The sequence below is a fragment of the Herpailurus yagouaroundi genome, unplaced genomic scaffold (genome assembly GCF_014898765.1).
Source record: "Herpailurus yagouaroundi ecotype Mexico unplaced genomic scaffold, PumYag 139, whole genome shotgun sequence".
Classification (NCBI taxonomy): domain Eukaryota; kingdom Metazoa; phylum Chordata; class Mammalia; order Carnivora; family Felidae; genus Herpailurus; species Herpailurus yagouaroundi.
In genome coordinates this window covers 12,997,631-13,013,960 of record NW_024412394.1, presented here as the reverse complement: position 1 = coordinate 13,013,960, position 16,330 = coordinate 12,997,631, and the positions used below count along the sequence as shown (strand labels likewise).

Genomic DNA, 16,330 nt, shown 5'->3' with positions numbered 1-16,330 from the left:
GGGGGGGGGGGGGAAGGGAGCAACAGAAGGGAAAGGGAAAGGGGAAGAAGGAGCAGGATCCCAGATTTAAGCCAAATCAGCCCCTGCATGAATGTCTCTAGGTACCTTGGAAGGTCTGCACCTTGACCAGCTTGCGAACGTTGCCCGTGCTGTCATCCCTCTTGACCCAGATGACGAGTCGATCTGAAGGGCTTCCTGTCATTTTATAGAAAAATTGCAGGCACTGCTGCTTCCTCTTTGGGTAAAGAATCCGTGACTCCAGCAGGGCTGCCTCTTCCGCCACCCCCAATCTGGTGCTGAAGTGCATGAAGTAGCCGGCACCTGTGGCGAGAGCACCCCAGTGACCCATCTCCAGCTGCCCACACCCCAGGGGGCCCTGGATGCCAGCCAAGTGAAATAGTGAACAACGGCCATTATCCAGGCAACACAAGCTAGAACTCTACTGGGGAAAATGAACAAAGATGGCTTGTCAGTAAGTCTCCTTTGTGTCTCCATGAACTGACTCCCCAGCTAAAGCCCCAGCGCCCCAGTGCCTCTTCTGATGCCTTTGTCCCCAAGCTTGTGAAATGTCTACTTCTGACTTAAGGAGACATGGGCTTCAAGCAAATTCATCTCTGAGATGAATTCTATCTTCCTCATTGGCTTTCTTGTTTGAATTAGAGATTCATTCCAAGGAAAAGAGCTGACTTCCTGGTTGTATAACAAACTGTGCGCTCCCCATATTTGGAAACTGGAATTTAAATATTTATGATAATAAAGATTCAGTCTCACCTGTTTCTAGCCTGCAATTGGATGTATTATTGATGGTAAAGAATCACACTTACTGTGCTTTAAGAAGGGGCATTCGAGGCATATTAAGGGGACTAGTTGAAGATTTCTCCTGCCTGTAAGGAAAGCTTTGAAAGAACACTGAAAAGGAGGGTGCAAAATGTCTGTATTTGTAACCAGGCTGGGGTTTGTCCAGCTCCTAAACCTCAGAACTCTCTCCCCCAAAAGAAGCAGGCAGCTCAAGGAATATGTCATATGGAAAATCAGCACATCAAAGTCAACCACAAAGAACAATTCTTGCATATAAAGAAGTCCTTCAAGCTGTACCACAGCGTTCAACTTCTTACCAAACAGCCCACTCAAAATATCTCACAAAGTACAAATGAAGTGAGCTTCTAGTACAGTTCTAGGTACTTTGGCAATATGACTCTCCGCTTCATCCAGCGTCATACATGGGGCACTGTACCTTCCCCAATGGCTGCAAGCGTCAGTGGTTAAATAAGCTTTCAACAAAGCTTAACAATATCATAATGGCTTTAATGTTATATCGGGAAACATGATATTTTCTTGCATGTTCTTCTGAGTACTTGAACTTACTAGCCTGAATTGTCTGCGTTGTGAATTACTGAGTGCTTGGGTCAAATACAAGAGGTCACATGGCTAAGAGGGTCTCCAGTTGGTCCTTGCTGAGGAATTTCACCCAGGTGCACTGAGGGGTAGGAAATGAAAGTCCAATAACTCAGACTTGGGAATCGGGGCACCTGAATTCTTGCCCATGCTCTGCCACTAACTAGAAGGTGCCCATTCATCTCTCCTGGTTTCAGATGGGAGGTGGCTTCTATCCCAAGGGATCCTTTGTGCTCTTTAAGTCTATACATCTACCTTACCACCACCGGCGCCCTCCAGCAGAGGGAATACACTCCCATTAAATGTCCCCCGTGGAAGATGCATAATGGCTTGTCAAGCTAACCTGATAAAACTTTTTAGATATTGCTTCTTTCCTTTCCTATTAAGGTGCTGGGACATTGTTCCTGTTAGGGTACTGGGACCTCTCACATGAAGGTCACCCTTCTGTTTAGCCTGAAACTGTACATTGGCCTGTCAGCCAGCCCACGGGAGAGAGTGGGTGGGAAGCTCTGCTGGGAATTTAGAGGGAACTTCAGACTTAGATCACCCTTTGGACACTTGAGATTATGGGTTTAGTAATATGATGTGTGACAGAGACTTTCACCCTTTGCCGAGGCTGGAGGGAGAGTGGCAATTGTTTACAACCTCTGAGCCCAGTGGCCTGGCAACTGGGTGACAAGTCGGGTCCCTTCTGTGAAGGAAATATAACCAACTCCCACAGGCAGTAACAGTCTAGTCTTTAGAAACTGACTATAATCTATAGGGTTGAGATTTTTTTCTAAGACAGGCACTAAATAAAAGGCTGCTAAAGTAGAAATAAAAAAATGAATGGAACCTCTGGACAGAAAGGGAAGATAGGAAAAAAAGTAGAGAGGGCAGCTGCTGGTCTGCAGCCGGAGGATTTGTATGCATTATTTCCTTCCATCTTCATGTTTAAGTGTCAAAATCCTGGAATGCTCAGAGAGTCTGACAAAAGCGAAGACTTAAAAAAAAAAAAAAAAGGCACCAACAAAAACAACTTTCTGTGGTTACAATTAGCAAGTGGTGGGGCCAGATTTCCTGTCTGGGTCCATCTGACTTTATGAATTTTTCACTGTACAAAACACACCTAGGAACGATCTGAAGCTGTGCCATCCAATATGGCGGCTACCAAACGTGGTAATTGAGCACTTGAATTGTGACCAATCCGGACTGAGATGTGCTACAAGGGTAAAATACACACCAGATTTCAAATACCTAGTACAAAAGTGTGGAGTAGCTTATTAATAACTTCAATATTGATAGTATGTCAAAATGCCAATATTTTGAATATATCGGGTTCAATAAAATGTGTAGCTAGAGACAATTTCTCTTGTTTCTTTTTTATGTAGCTACTAGAAAATTTCACATTATGTATGTGACTTGTATTATACTTCAATTGGAGGGCACTGTTCTAGAGACATGACCTTTATTTACAAAATCATGTATTAGCAACCACATGTCTGTATTAGTTTTGTCATGACCTAAGCGCATCTTTCTGTTGCACGCCCAGAACCTGCATGCTTTTTGTTGAGCCAATAATTAAGATACGAGAAATGTTCTTTGTGCTTGTTCAGATTTCCATGTTGGATAGCTAACATTGCAATTGAGACAAAACATGTAAGCTGCCATTCCCTGACTGAACCTGGTGAACCACTGCAGAGTTCCTACTTTCTGCCTTCACTCACCGGTGCATTGTCCCACCAAGGTGTGGTCCACTTGTCCAGGCTGCGAACTGTCCTCATGGACCCAGTCAGCATCATCTCTGGTCCCCTGAATCATCCCACAGATGTTTGCCTTCTCAAAAGCACAGTGGTCCAAAAGGGTGTGAGTTGTGGCTGCAAATGATATTTTTGTCACCTGGTTTAAAGTTTAAGTCCTCTTATTTCAAATACCTGATGTCTTGTGCTAAAAAGACCTCATTGTTCAGATACAGCACACTTTCTTGACTTTTCTCAAATGCAAATTCTGCTGTCCTCTATTACATCTTAGGACATCCAACATAGATGCAGCCCTACCCACCTCACAGAGTCAAATGATAAAAAGACCTGTCATCATGCTTTGCTATAAATGCCAATCAAGAACTCCTTTAGATCAAGAAGGAGGTACCTAGTAGATCTTTGTATGTAGTAAGTCTTCTGTACATACATATTGAACAGAATTAAAGAATGTGTCTCTCAAGACTAGTAGAGTCATTTTAGAAAACATCCCATCTCTGAGCAGTAGATTGCTCTAGAACAACTACTCTGGGTAAAGAATTTTGCAGGATAAAAAGTACTTCCAAGCTTGTCCCCTATCTTGAGATTTACAGAATGATGCACCATTCAAAAGGATGCTAAAGAAGCTGGACAATTACAGCTTCTTACATCATTGGTCCAATACTTTTACTTTGCAAAACACAACCACGTAACTGATTTTCATAACCATCTTGTGAGGCAGGTGTTACTATTTTTTCTAATCTCGCGATAAGTTAAAGTTATGTGGCTTGTCCACTGTCCTTCACTAGAACAGGAAAGAATAGTGAAAGGAAATATAGGGGAAACTGGGGGAGCAGAGGAAGCTCTGTTGAGGTTCGATTACCTACTTCTCAGACCCAGCAGTACTCACTGCAATTATACATTCGGTTCAGCCTCTCCAAATCAGTGGCACTGAAGTCCAGGCGCTGCCCGATGATGGTGTTAAACTCAGGGATCTTGGCCGTGATGGTAGGAGCGCTTTCATTCTTGTTAAATGAGAAAGGCTCGTAGTGCATCAAAGACTCGTAGTCATAGGGCGTGTTGAGGTCTGTGATGAAGCTGTCATCGTAGGTGTTAAAGTTGTGCTCAAAACCTATCAGAGAGAGCATCGACGGGTCCTTTTTAGTTATATTGTTTCCCCTGTCGTGCCCCCTTTGACTAGATACTTAAGCAGAGACCACAAAGAAAAAATGAACATTTGATTTAAATATACATATACTTAACATATTTTATACTAGAATAATGTACATAATATCAATACATATTATTAATTAATAGCAACAAATAATTTTTTTAAGTAGGCTTCATGCCCAGAGTGGAGCCCAACACAGGCCTGAATATCACGACCCTAAGATCAAGACCTGAGTTGAGATCTTGCTTAGGATTCTCTCTTCTTCTTTCTCTGCCCCCGCCCCCCACCCGTGGTCTGTCTCACTCTGTCTCTCAAAAATAAATAAATGTGAAAAAAAAAAAAAAGTCAGACACTTAACTGACTGAGCCACCCAGGTGCCCCTAACAAATCATATTTTAATTACATCAATTTATTATATAATAGTATGTCCACTTATAAAAATTAAAAGTATATTTAAAAATAAATATAAAAACACATGTTATAATTAATTTATAAAGTTGCATACAATTTATTAAATATTTGTATACATTTATATCAAAGATTCATTTCACAAATAAATGAATAAATAAATGTGTGTGTGTGTGTGTGTGTGTGTGTGTGTGTATACGTATAAGCTTTTAAGAAAGAGAAGATAAAACATTAAAGTAGAGGCAGGTGTTCCAAAAAGCAGGAAAAGGAAATTTGTGAATTCAGAAAAATATTCAGGATTGATACATCTTGCTAATAAGCAAGTACCTCATCCACCAAAAGCTGTACCAATTCCGTAGGTTAGAAAGTCAATTCAAGGGGCAGAAGGAAAGGTCAGTACTGCCAAGGAAGGGGCATCCTGTCAATCAAGGCTCACATCCTTTTCCAGAAATGGCCTCATGGACAGAAAAATAAAATAGGAAGCGCAAAATTGACTTTCCATCCAAAATAGAAAAGGAAAATATTTTTATGAGATTAACACAAGTAAGATAATATATATTGCAGAGTGAAATGCTGGAATCAGAAAACCAATCAGATGTTCCTTTAATCCACTAGCCATCAGGAATTTACTGTTCCAGCAGCAATCATGAGAAGTTCACAGATTTTTAATTTCCTTCTTAGGGAGTGGCAGGAAAACTGTATGAGAAGGCTCATAACTCCCCCAATCGTGACTTCCCGTCTTCATGTATTTCTCCTTTTCTAGTTTCCCATCCAGTTGTTTTTAACTACCTTACGAAGACATCAACGTGGGTGCATTTAGGATTGAAGAAGAGTGGCACAACGTGAAGTGGTCTAGCGAGTGCTGGAGGGAGTCTCTAAATGCTTTTGGAAAAGCCATGAACCCTGCTGATCAAAACTTGATTTTAACTGTAAATGAGAATACCAACACTTCATCCTCCCAATTCATGGGATTTCATGGAGACTTAACCTGAAAGGGATCAAAGCATTTTCGAAGGTGGCACAAGACTGTAAGAAACAAATGAGCCAAACAGAAGGAGAAAGTAACTCCTTCCAGAGCACTTGGCCCTAGGTTGTCCTACCCTAAGGGATAGAACTAGAAAGAACATCCAGCCAGTGTGAGGACTGAGGCTTGGTCTGGGATCTCCTGGTGACTTGTGATGAAACCTTAAGAAAAGCACTCTCAAATTCACCGGACAGGTTTTCCTTAACTTTAACTAAAATCACCGGGTTAGAATAGATCATTTTATTCTTTACTACTCAAGGATTCTTTTCACAATGCTTCACGACATAAATGTTTTGAGTAATTTTTAAAATTTTATTCAACACATTTTTGCTGTGCCTACTATCTATATCTGAGGAGCTATGCTAAGTGGTGGTGGCCCCTGGCAGTGAGTAGGATGGGCCAGGTCCTGCCTTCAGGGAACTCGCAGCTGAGAGTCTCAAAGAGGGAGCCATCTTGTACCCCAGAGAGGCCAGTCAGCAAATCTCTTGTGTAAAGGGTCGGGCGGAAAATGTTTTTGACTTTGGGAGCCATGTGGTCTCTGTCACAGCTACTCAACTCTGTCATTGTAGCACAAAAGCAGCCATAGGAAATAGGTGAATAAACGGGCATGGCTGTGTTGCCATACAACTTTATTTACAAAAGAAAGTGGATATGACCCACAAGCTGTAGTTTGCGGAATCCTGCTTGACCTCAGAAATTGAGGTCTTTCCTTGGTGGGAGAGAAATGATCCAGAAAACACACTTCTGGCTTAAGAGGCAGAGACGGAGACAGATTTGGGGAGAGAACTACATTGCCAGTATACTATCTTCTTAGGTTGAACAATTAGATTGTCATCTACGAAAGATGAGACGCAATGAAAGTTATAAATTACCCTGAGCAATAATAGTGCCCTCCCTTACTGTCTTATTAATTCGAAGTCTCATTTGAGAACAGTTCTCCAGAGATAGTGAGCAATTTAGATATATGGAATATGAAAATATAGGGAGGAGATAAACAACATGTGTTGAGTAATTCATGTTCGGCCAAGAGCCGAGCCAGTCTGAAAATTACCCTGTCAAATGCGTTGGCTCCCTCTGAGAAAGAGAAATCATTTGGCCTAAAATGGTATTAAAACACTAACCGTTGTGTTCTCCAAGACTGAAAAATGTGAACGTTCTCTGCATCCTTAATGAATGTTCAGCAGAACCAAGTATATGTACAGGGAGGTAAGAAAGTCAAGCCTAGAGGCAAAAACAGGCAGTCTACCAGTGCCCTGGACCAATGACCCCCACTCACCTTTCCCTCCTACACAGACCCAGTTCTAACACACTTACATCTAGGAGACAAATGCATTAAATTTGATCTGTTATTTCATGTCCGGGTGAATACTTGCTAATATATCTCCAGATTGGACTGAAGGGAGAAGAAAAATATTACTTTAGCTCAGTGGTTGGGTGGTAGGATCGGTGGAAGTGTGTGTGTGTGGGGGGGGGGGGGGTTAATCGTGGTTCTGACAAGTCCCTCAAAGTCGAATCATTATAGACGCACTGCCGTATATGAACCCATACGTGAAACTGGTATCTAAATAAAACAGATAATTCTAAGACAATTACTTGCTTTGTGAAAACCACGATTGGTAATGGTAAAGGCATTTTAATACATGAGAGTTTTATTAATCTATTGCTGCCAAAAAAAGATGTTTTCCCACTTCCTGAACTAAGTCCTAATTAAAAACTAGATGTTTTCAGAAACACAGTATTGGCTTTCTTCCCAGCACGTTGGGAAGCTGTTCGATAAAAGAGTGTTTTTCATATACCTAAGAGCACCATTTAGTTGTCTCAAACAACTAGGAAAGGTAATGCCAAGGAAGTCTAAAGAAACTACAGAACAGAACAGAAATTGTTAGAATAACATACCTGCATAACAATAAGTGAAATAAGACTGTATTATCCCTTGCACAATGTGGCTGGGGGCAGGAGGAGAGAGGTATTTAGGAAGAAAGAAGGAGGAGAAGGAAGGGGAGGAGGGGTACAGGAGGAAGAAAGGCCAGTAAATTTTTACTAACTAGAATTCAGATCATCAGCCAGAGTTAACACAATTGGGGAGACAATTTCAGATGAAAGAATTCATTTTTGTTGTTGTTTTGGTTTGTTTTTTAATTTTTTTTTAATGTTTTACTTATTTTTGAGACAGGGAGAGACAGAGCATGAACAGGGGAGGGTCAGAGAGAGGGAGACACAGAATCTGAAACAGGCTCCAGGGTCCGAGCTGTCAGCACAGAGCCCGACGCGGGGCTCGAACTCACGGACAGCGAGATCATGACCTGCGCCAAAGTCGGCCGCTTAACCGACTGAGCCACCCAGGCGCCCCTGTTTTGGTCTGTATTCAAACACCTATCATTGATTTGGTAACGCACCAGCAAAGTTCTTGAGTATATATTAGAGTCGTCTTTTGTTCAGCTAAACTTCATGCAGACTCCTAGACCTACATGAGATTTCACACCCAGAAAAATGGCCATGACATCCTCGGAAGCCTAATTCAATTTACAATGACAGGACGACAGCATTCTAGATGGATTTTTCAACAAAAACACCAAAACAAAGCAAAAGCTTCCGATGAACTTTCAGTTGGCATTGAGTTGGCCAACACACGTCACTCCCTGAGGCCCTTCCCTGGGGTCAGTTAGGATCAGATGAGCAACACCCACAGAACAGGCCGACAAATAATACACTTTTCCTCCGCTGTGCTCTAGCTGAAGTTTCTGTCTGCACACCGGTGTGGCTTAGACGTCCCAGGGTTGGTCCCAACAAGCAATAAAGGTAAATCCCACCCAGCTCCCTTGGGTCTGTACACACCTGGAAGAATTTCATCCCACCAGACGTTCACATAGTCATCCCGGTCAGTTCTTGACTGCTCATGGTAAAAGCCCAAAGCGTGGAGAATCTCATGTTCAATGATGGCCTTATAGTCACACCCTTGGCCAATGGAAATGTTCTGTCCCGTGTGTTGATCGCCAACCTCAGACCAGCACCTTCAAAGAAGAGGGGAGGGAGATTTTCCCCTAAAGAACGCTCAAGTGGCTGTAATCCGTGGGGTTCCAGAACACAAATTTGAAGGCGGTTAGGTTTGATTTTAAAAAAGGAACTGTCACCGGCATTCTCATAAGCTGACAGTTCAAAATAGGGGACTAGTGAACTGAGCGACATTCCCTGCAGGGAATAACATACCGTCGTTGAAAGTGGTGGTCCAGTGGCCCCCGGGTGGCTCCGTCAGTTAAGCTTCCAACTCCTGATTTCAGCTCAGGTCATGATCTCATGGTTTCTGAGTTCGAGCCCTGCATTGGGCTCCATGTTGACAATGCAGAGCCCGCTTGTGGTTCTCTCTCTGCTTCCCCCCCCAACCCTCCCCCAATGGTCCATGCTTGTTCTCTCTCTCTCTCTCTCTCTCTCTCAAAATAAATAAATAAAATTAAAAAAAAATAAAAGTGATGGTCGATGATCAGTGTGATACCTACTCAGAGGCAAATCAACCCTAATAATGCACCAGGTAGAAAAAAGTAAAAGTTGGCATTCTTTCTCACCTCCACAAACTCAGAGGACATTCCACAGTATAACACTATTGCCTTTGTACCACAGTATTAAGTTGTCTCTGGGTAGTGGCTGTGGTTGATTTAAATTTTTCTCCTTTGTACTTTAATGAATTTCCAAATTTCCTATAATGAGCAGGTATCAATTTTACAGTCGTGAAAAAGAACCTCATTAAAGAGACGAGTCTACTTCTTTGGCTGTCGGCCAACCTGCAGCACTACGAAAGCGCAGGGCTGGCTGCCTTCCAGTTCTACAGACTCGGGGCAAGAAGGACCCATAACTTCTCACAGAAAGCGATAGACTCAGCAACTGCTGGCCGATTCTCTAAATTCATCACGGTGCAGTCTCTTGCCCCTTTTTTTCCCAATTATTTTTTGTCTTTTCTCATAAATCCAACTTTCCGCCTCTAGTAGCAAATCTGAACCTTTCCACGAATTGTCTCCTCTGCTTTAAGTTGTGGAACAGGATCTATACTCTAACCAGTGCTCAACAGAGTAAGAGATCTGCTCATACTTTAAATTTTTTCTTAATGTTCATCCATTTCTGAGAGAGAGAGACAGTGTGAGCAGGGGAGGGGCAGAGAGAGGAAACCACAGAATCTGAAGCAGGCTCCAGGCTCTGAGCTGTCAGCGCAGAGCCCTACATGGGGGCTTGAACTCACGAACCTGTGAGATCAAGAGCTGAGCTGAAGTCTGAAGTCCAACCAACTGAGCCACCCAGGTGCCCCGCCCAACTTTTAAGTGTGACCAATGGATTACAAGTTCTTTGATGACAATCACATTGTCTTACCCACCATTGTTGTCACCAAGATTGCTAACATCATGTACCTTCAAATGCTAATGACTTTGGTTTCTACTCAAAGATAGATCTTAATTATCTTCCAACAACTTTTTAAGGTATAATTTACATACCATGAAATTCACCAATTTTAAGAATACAATCAATGCTCTTTTGTAAATGTATTGAGTTATGCGAGCATCACCATGATCATTTTGCATCTCTGACGGTGGCATTTTATTCCAAACTAGAGTTGACTCTGCAAAATACCCACAATCTACAGGAAGTACTTATTTATCTTGTTTTTAAACATCCCTCTCCCAACAGTAATGTGTAAGTTGCAAGAATGCCACAACTCTGCCTGTCTGACTCTTTTACCTTGTCTTTCTAGAAAGAGCCCAGTTAACTCCCCCACCCCCTTCAGGGGACCAGGGCCTTGAAGGTTTTTGGGCCCTTTGGTCCAGTTTTTTCACCATTCTTCCTCCTTTTTCCGTTCCCCTAACTTAAGCCACAGGCAGTAAGAATCTCCCAGACTCAGATTCCACAAGAAAGAACATCCCTTAAAACTGACCTTCCCCTTCATCAAGTACTTGGGGATTGAGTTACAAACTGAGAAGAAGTCCAGAGAATTTTACTAGGGGAAAGAGAACTTTTGGAAAGTGATTGTATAAGCTTCATTTTATTTTTAAGAGAAAAAAAAAAAAAAAAAAGAGAAACCGTGGTAGCTACAAATGGAAATAAAAGTGTTAAGAAAATGAACTTTTTTCCCTGAAACCTTCAATAAATAATTAAAGGTTTTGGTACTTAAAAAAAAATTTTTTTTAATGTTTATTTATTTTTGAGAGAAAGAAAGAGACAGAGTGTGAGTGGGGGAGGGACAGAGAGAGAGGGAGACACAGAATCTGAAGCAGGCTCCAGGCTTTGAGCTGTCAGCACAAGAGCCCAACCTCACGAACCCATGAGATCATGACCTGAGCCGAAGTCAGATACTTAACCAACTGAGCCACCCAGCACCCCGGCTTCCATACTTTCTTGAAGTGCAAAGGTCGCCAAGGGACAAAATGAACATGTCAAAAGCAGAGAAACTCTAAAATCCGTGTTCTTGGCGAGGTCTGAGGTGTACTTCACATGTTTTTCCTTCACAAAAAGAGGAACTGTGGGAACACTGTTGGTTATCTCCACTTACATGACCCACAAGAACCTCAGAGCTTGTCCAGGAACACATTCAGTCTCTTACCCTGAAAGCGGTTCTTCTGGAAATATTCCCAAGCTCAGTGAATGAAGTAACCACCCAGCAGTCACTGAATCAAAAATCTTAGATTCCTCGTTCTTCTTAACCCTTCCCATCAACTAGCCGCCAGCTTTCGAGAAGTCCCCCTGTTTTCATTGTTTTGAAATTCATCCCCTTTCTTCTATTCCAACTGCCTCTTCTTTAGTGTGCGTCCATTTCATTTCTGTCCTGGACGACTGGCACATTCTTTCATTGGTCTCCCGCCACCAGTCTTGCCCCTACTTCGATTCTTTATCCACGGTTGCTAGAGTAATCTTTCCAAAATGGAAAACTGAACATATAATGAATCACGCACACAAGAGGGCACTCCTGCACGCGTGCTTTGTCTATTACCAGGCTTCCGTTTTATCGCCTGGCTCCACGGCTCATCTCACTGCCCCTTACATGCCCCTTACATGAGTTCTCTGAGTAAGACACATTCGTGTTTATGTTTGCTTGTTTCTTGTCTCTCTTCTCTTCCTCTTCCTCTTCTTTCTTCCCCCCCCCACTTCTCTCCCGCTCTTCCCATCCCCCATTTTGTACCTCCCTCTCTTCTGCCTCTATGTCCTTCTCCCGTCTTCATTTAACAAGCAGTGTGGCTTTCCCTGATGCTTCACTACATGCTAAGTGAGAGTTCCTGCTTCTTCCCTCTTATGGCCCACGGCACTCCCCTTAGCATATATAATTTTCTCCACCACCCCCAGCTGCCAGCTGTAAACCTTGTGGGATCTAAGACCCTGCGGCATGCTTCTTTGTGTCTAGAGACTAACACACTTCCCGGCCCAGAGTAGGTGTGCATAAATTGCAGTTTTAATAAAAGTCCGAGCTAAGGAAAAAAGCACTCCGGTAAGTAAGGAACTTGTGTCTAAGTGGTCGCCACAACTTTTACTTTTTTCACTGCTATTTTTTTGCATATTTTTTTTTTCTTGAGAGGCTAAATCATATGCTAACTTCCTTCCCCATCTCCTATCCATCCATGATTAACAAAACCACCATCAGAAGGAGACAACCAAATCCAGGCAACACCTAGAGGCAGTTTGGGGAACTGCAGCATGAGGAGATGTGTGCTGAAAGACACAGAGGGGCCGTCACAGCAGATGACAGCTTGGCTTCCCCACTGCATCTAGCCCAGGTTGGTTGACATAAATACCACTGGGAAAGAAGAGCTTCTTTCTTGATATATCATTTATTTCCTAGGAGAAATACAAAGTAAAAACTGTACATAGAACTTTTCTATGTATAGTTCCACCCAATAGAGTACTATAATTTAAAACAGTACCATAAAGGGGCACCTGGGTGGCTTGGTCGGTTAAGCGTCCGACTTCGGCTCAGGTCATGATCTCACGGTCTGTGAGTTCGAGCCCCGCGTCGGGCTCTGTGCTGACTGCTCAGAGCCTGGAGCCTGTTTCAGATTCTGTGTCTCCCTCTCTCTCTGACCCTCCCCCGTTCATGCTCTGTCTCTCCCTGTATCAAAAATAAATAAACGTTAAAAAAAAAATTTTAAACAGTACCATAAAAAGAGTGTAATTTATACTTTAATACACCTGACCTAAAAAAAAAAAAAACACTCCGCAAGTTAAAACATGACCTAAACCCAGGAAAAGAATTGAGATAAATCTCCCTGTTGCCCAGACATAGCCAAACGACTCGTTCTTCATCTAGAACATTAAAAATACGATAGTTTCAAAATTCACAGAGCAAGACTTGATTCCGCTCTCCGTTTCTTTCCGGTTTCTTCTTTTGAAAGACATGTGTCGCTTCACACTTTGTAAAATTTCATACTTACCCAGAAAACTTCTGAAATATGATGTATGAGCTCTCTCCTTCATAGGGCTTGAAATCCACACAGGACCTGAGGCGGAACATTTCAAAGGCGTAAAGAATGGCTCCTTTGGCGTTCAGCCCTGCAGAAATCAGTAAAAGTATCAATGAGCGTTACTTAAACCTTAGATAATATATATAACATGGTTCAGAGAAAATCTTGCCACCACAGGAAATCCACAGAGGTTTATGGGTATATTTTTCGGTAGTTAGTAGATTCTTTGGCAACTACAAGTATAAAACTAGTCCTGTATATAAACATTAAGTGTTGGGGCACATGGGTGGCCCAGTCAGTTAAGCATCCAACTTCAGCTCAGGTCATGGTTTCGCGGTTTGTGGGTTCGAGCCCCGCATCCAGCTCTGTGCTGATAGCTCAGAGCCTAGAGCCTGCTAAGGATTCTATGTCTCCCTCTCTGACCCTCCCCCACTTGCACTCTGTCTCTCTGTCTCAAAAATAAATAAACATTAAAAAAATTGTTTTAAAAACATTAAGTGCACACTTTAAATATATAATGTAAATATAACTACAAAATAAGAATACACTCCTATGTGTAGCTGAACAAAATTATAAACGGACTTCCTCATTTCCTCCCTTCCCGTTTCCCCATTCAAGCAGAGATCCTGAGTACAATTGCCTCAGGAAAGTCCCGCTGCAGAGCAGAAGACTGCAAGCCATTTGTCTTCTGTGTGAATAAAGTACCTTGTAGAGAAGCAGTGAGAATGGTGCTCACTGCAGTCTAAAAAGATAACCTTCTTGCTGGAGGAAGACAGCAGAGTTTTGAGAAGTTTATGGGCTCTAAGAGCATGAGAAGCGCATCTGGTATTTTACCTTGCTTCCCGGCAAGGCTTCTGGAGAGATGACAAGACTAAACAGCGCTGGAAACAGCCTTGGGAAAGATTTCCTTTTTTCTTTTTTTTAAGAAAAAAAATTTTAATATTTATTTTTGGGAGAGAGAGAGAGAGAGAGAAAGACAGAGTGCAAGTGGGGGAGGAGAAGAGAGAGAGGGAGACACAGGATCCGAAGCAGGTTCCAGGCTCCAAGCTGTCAGCACAGAGCCTGATGCCGGACTCGAACCGCGGGATCATGACCTGAGCCGAAGTCGGACGTTTAACCAACTGAGCCACGCAGGTGCCCTGGAAAAGATTTCTATGACCCAAACTTGGAACCAAAGCAGCAGAAGCTTAATGGACCTGAAGAGGTCAGCACAATAGATGCTTACTGGTAAACTGTAGGTTAGGACCAATGACCAAAGATCAAATGTCTTTCCTGTCCCCTAACAAGCACACATGCTGACATTGCAAAAGATAAGCATGGGGTGGGGAGGAAAGATACTCTGGAGCAACAGAGATTATGTTTTACTTAGTGTGTGTCCTTTTTTCTCCCATCAACTCATTGAAGGTAGGGCTCTAAGTTAAAAATTAAGCTATGTTATATCAAGTTACATTATATTTATTGTACATTTGCTTTTGTGCATTCTCTCAAAGAGTTTATAGTTCTTGGCAGTTTACTCTGTACTTACTTTATGGTTTCCTGACCCTATGTCATTTAATAAACTACCAAATTAGAGATTCGCAGTTCAGATGTCGTAAGATTAGATCAAGGTCATTAAATAAATAATCAATGGAATAATCAGTAAATTACTTGTGGAAGCAACACAGGTAACAACGACAACATGACAGATTTTCATGAAGTTTTACCTATCCTCTGTGACATCTGTAATATGAGTATTTGTACTCAAGACAGCTTAGTTGCCACGAAAGTTGTCACAAACTGGGACAAAATGTTTGCAAAATACACATCTGACAAAAGACTTGCATCCAGAATATGTAAAACACTCCTACAACTCAAAGAAGAAAGACAAATAACTAATCTTTTAAATGGGCAAACTATTTAAACAGGTATTTTACAAAGGAAGACATACAAATGAACAATAAGTAAATAAAAAAGAACGTAAAATGGCAATAAGTAAACTAAAACCACAATTACATACCACTACATGTCCACCAGTATGGCTAAAATTTAAAAAAATAACAGCAACGAATGTTGGAAAGTGGTGTAAATGAACTTTCATTCCTCATTTGTAGAAGTTTGTAAAAAGGTACGAGCACTTTGAAAGAGATCCAACACTAAACCTATGTCTGTATTATAACCCAACAATTTCACTTAAAAAAAATTTTTTTAAGGTTTATTTAGTTTTGAGAGAGAGACAGAGTGCGAGCAGGGAGGGACAGAGAGAGAGGGGGACACAGAATCCAAAGCAGGCTCCAGGCTCCGAGGTCTCAGCACAGAGCGCATCGCAGGGCTTGAACCCACAAACCATGAGATCGTGACCTGGGCCAAGTCGGATGCTTAACCGACTGAGTCACCCAGGCATCCCTCACTTTTGATACTTACACCAGAGACATGAATATGAACGCATATATTCCAAACAGGCATGTACAAGAATGTTCAGAGTAGCTTTAGTCATCATATCTCAAACATAGAATCAATGCCCGTTGTCTATAAACAGGAGATTGGTTAAATAAGCTGTGATATACTGTATTCACGCAATGGAATGCCACTCAGTAATAAAAAGGAACAAACTATTGATAAACACAACAACATTGGTGAATCTCAAAGACATTTTACTCGGTAATCAAAAAAAAACCCCATAAAATATGATTCCATTCCTATGAAATTCTAGAACAGGCAAAAACAACAACAACAAAAAAGGAGTTGTTTCTGGAAGGGTGAGAAGAACTATAAATAGCATGAGAGAACCTTCTGGGATAATAAAAATGCTCTTTTTTTTTTTAAGTTTATTTATTTGTTTTGAGAGAGAGAAAGAGAAAGAGAGGGAGGGAGGAGCAGAGAGAGAGGGACAGAGAGAATCCCAAGTAGACTTCATGCTGCCAGTGCAGGGCCTGACACAGGGTTCAATCCTATGAACCAGGAGGTCATGACCTGAGCCAAAGCTAACAGTCGGAGGCTTAACCCACTGAGCCACCTAGGCACCCGATAAAAGTGCTCTTAATAGGAGTTGTATGAATATGTTTACATTGTAGAAGTGTAATATATAAAACCCACTGAACTGTTCAGTTAAGACTCATGCATTTTACTCTCTGTACATCTTACATTAAAAAGAACTACAAATAGGGGCGCCTGGGTGGCGCAGTCGGTTAAGCGTCCGACTTCAGCCAGG

The 16,330-nt window shown here is 42.0% G+C and overlaps 1 protein-coding gene across 1 annotated transcript in view; it reads right to left on the bottom strand.

Moving 5' to 3' along the window:
- Positions 1 to 16,330, bottom strand: part of MEP1A (meprin A subunit alpha) — a 36,397-nt gene that overhangs the window by 7,511 nt on the left and 12,556 nt on the right. Inside the window, exons 6-10 of the mRNA XM_040473700.1 lie at positions 13,114 to 13,231; positions 8,549 to 8,724; positions 4,021 to 4,242; positions 3,102 to 3,251; positions 106 to 321 (exon numbers count right to left, since the gene is read on the bottom strand). Coding sequence (XP_040329634.1) covers positions 106 to 321; positions 3,102 to 3,251; positions 4,021 to 4,242; positions 8,549 to 8,724; positions 13,114 to 13,231 — 882 coding nt within the window. The remainder of the gene's footprint in view (positions 1 to 105; positions 322 to 3,101; positions 3,252 to 4,020; positions 4,243 to 8,548; positions 8,725 to 13,113; positions 13,232 to 16,330) is intronic.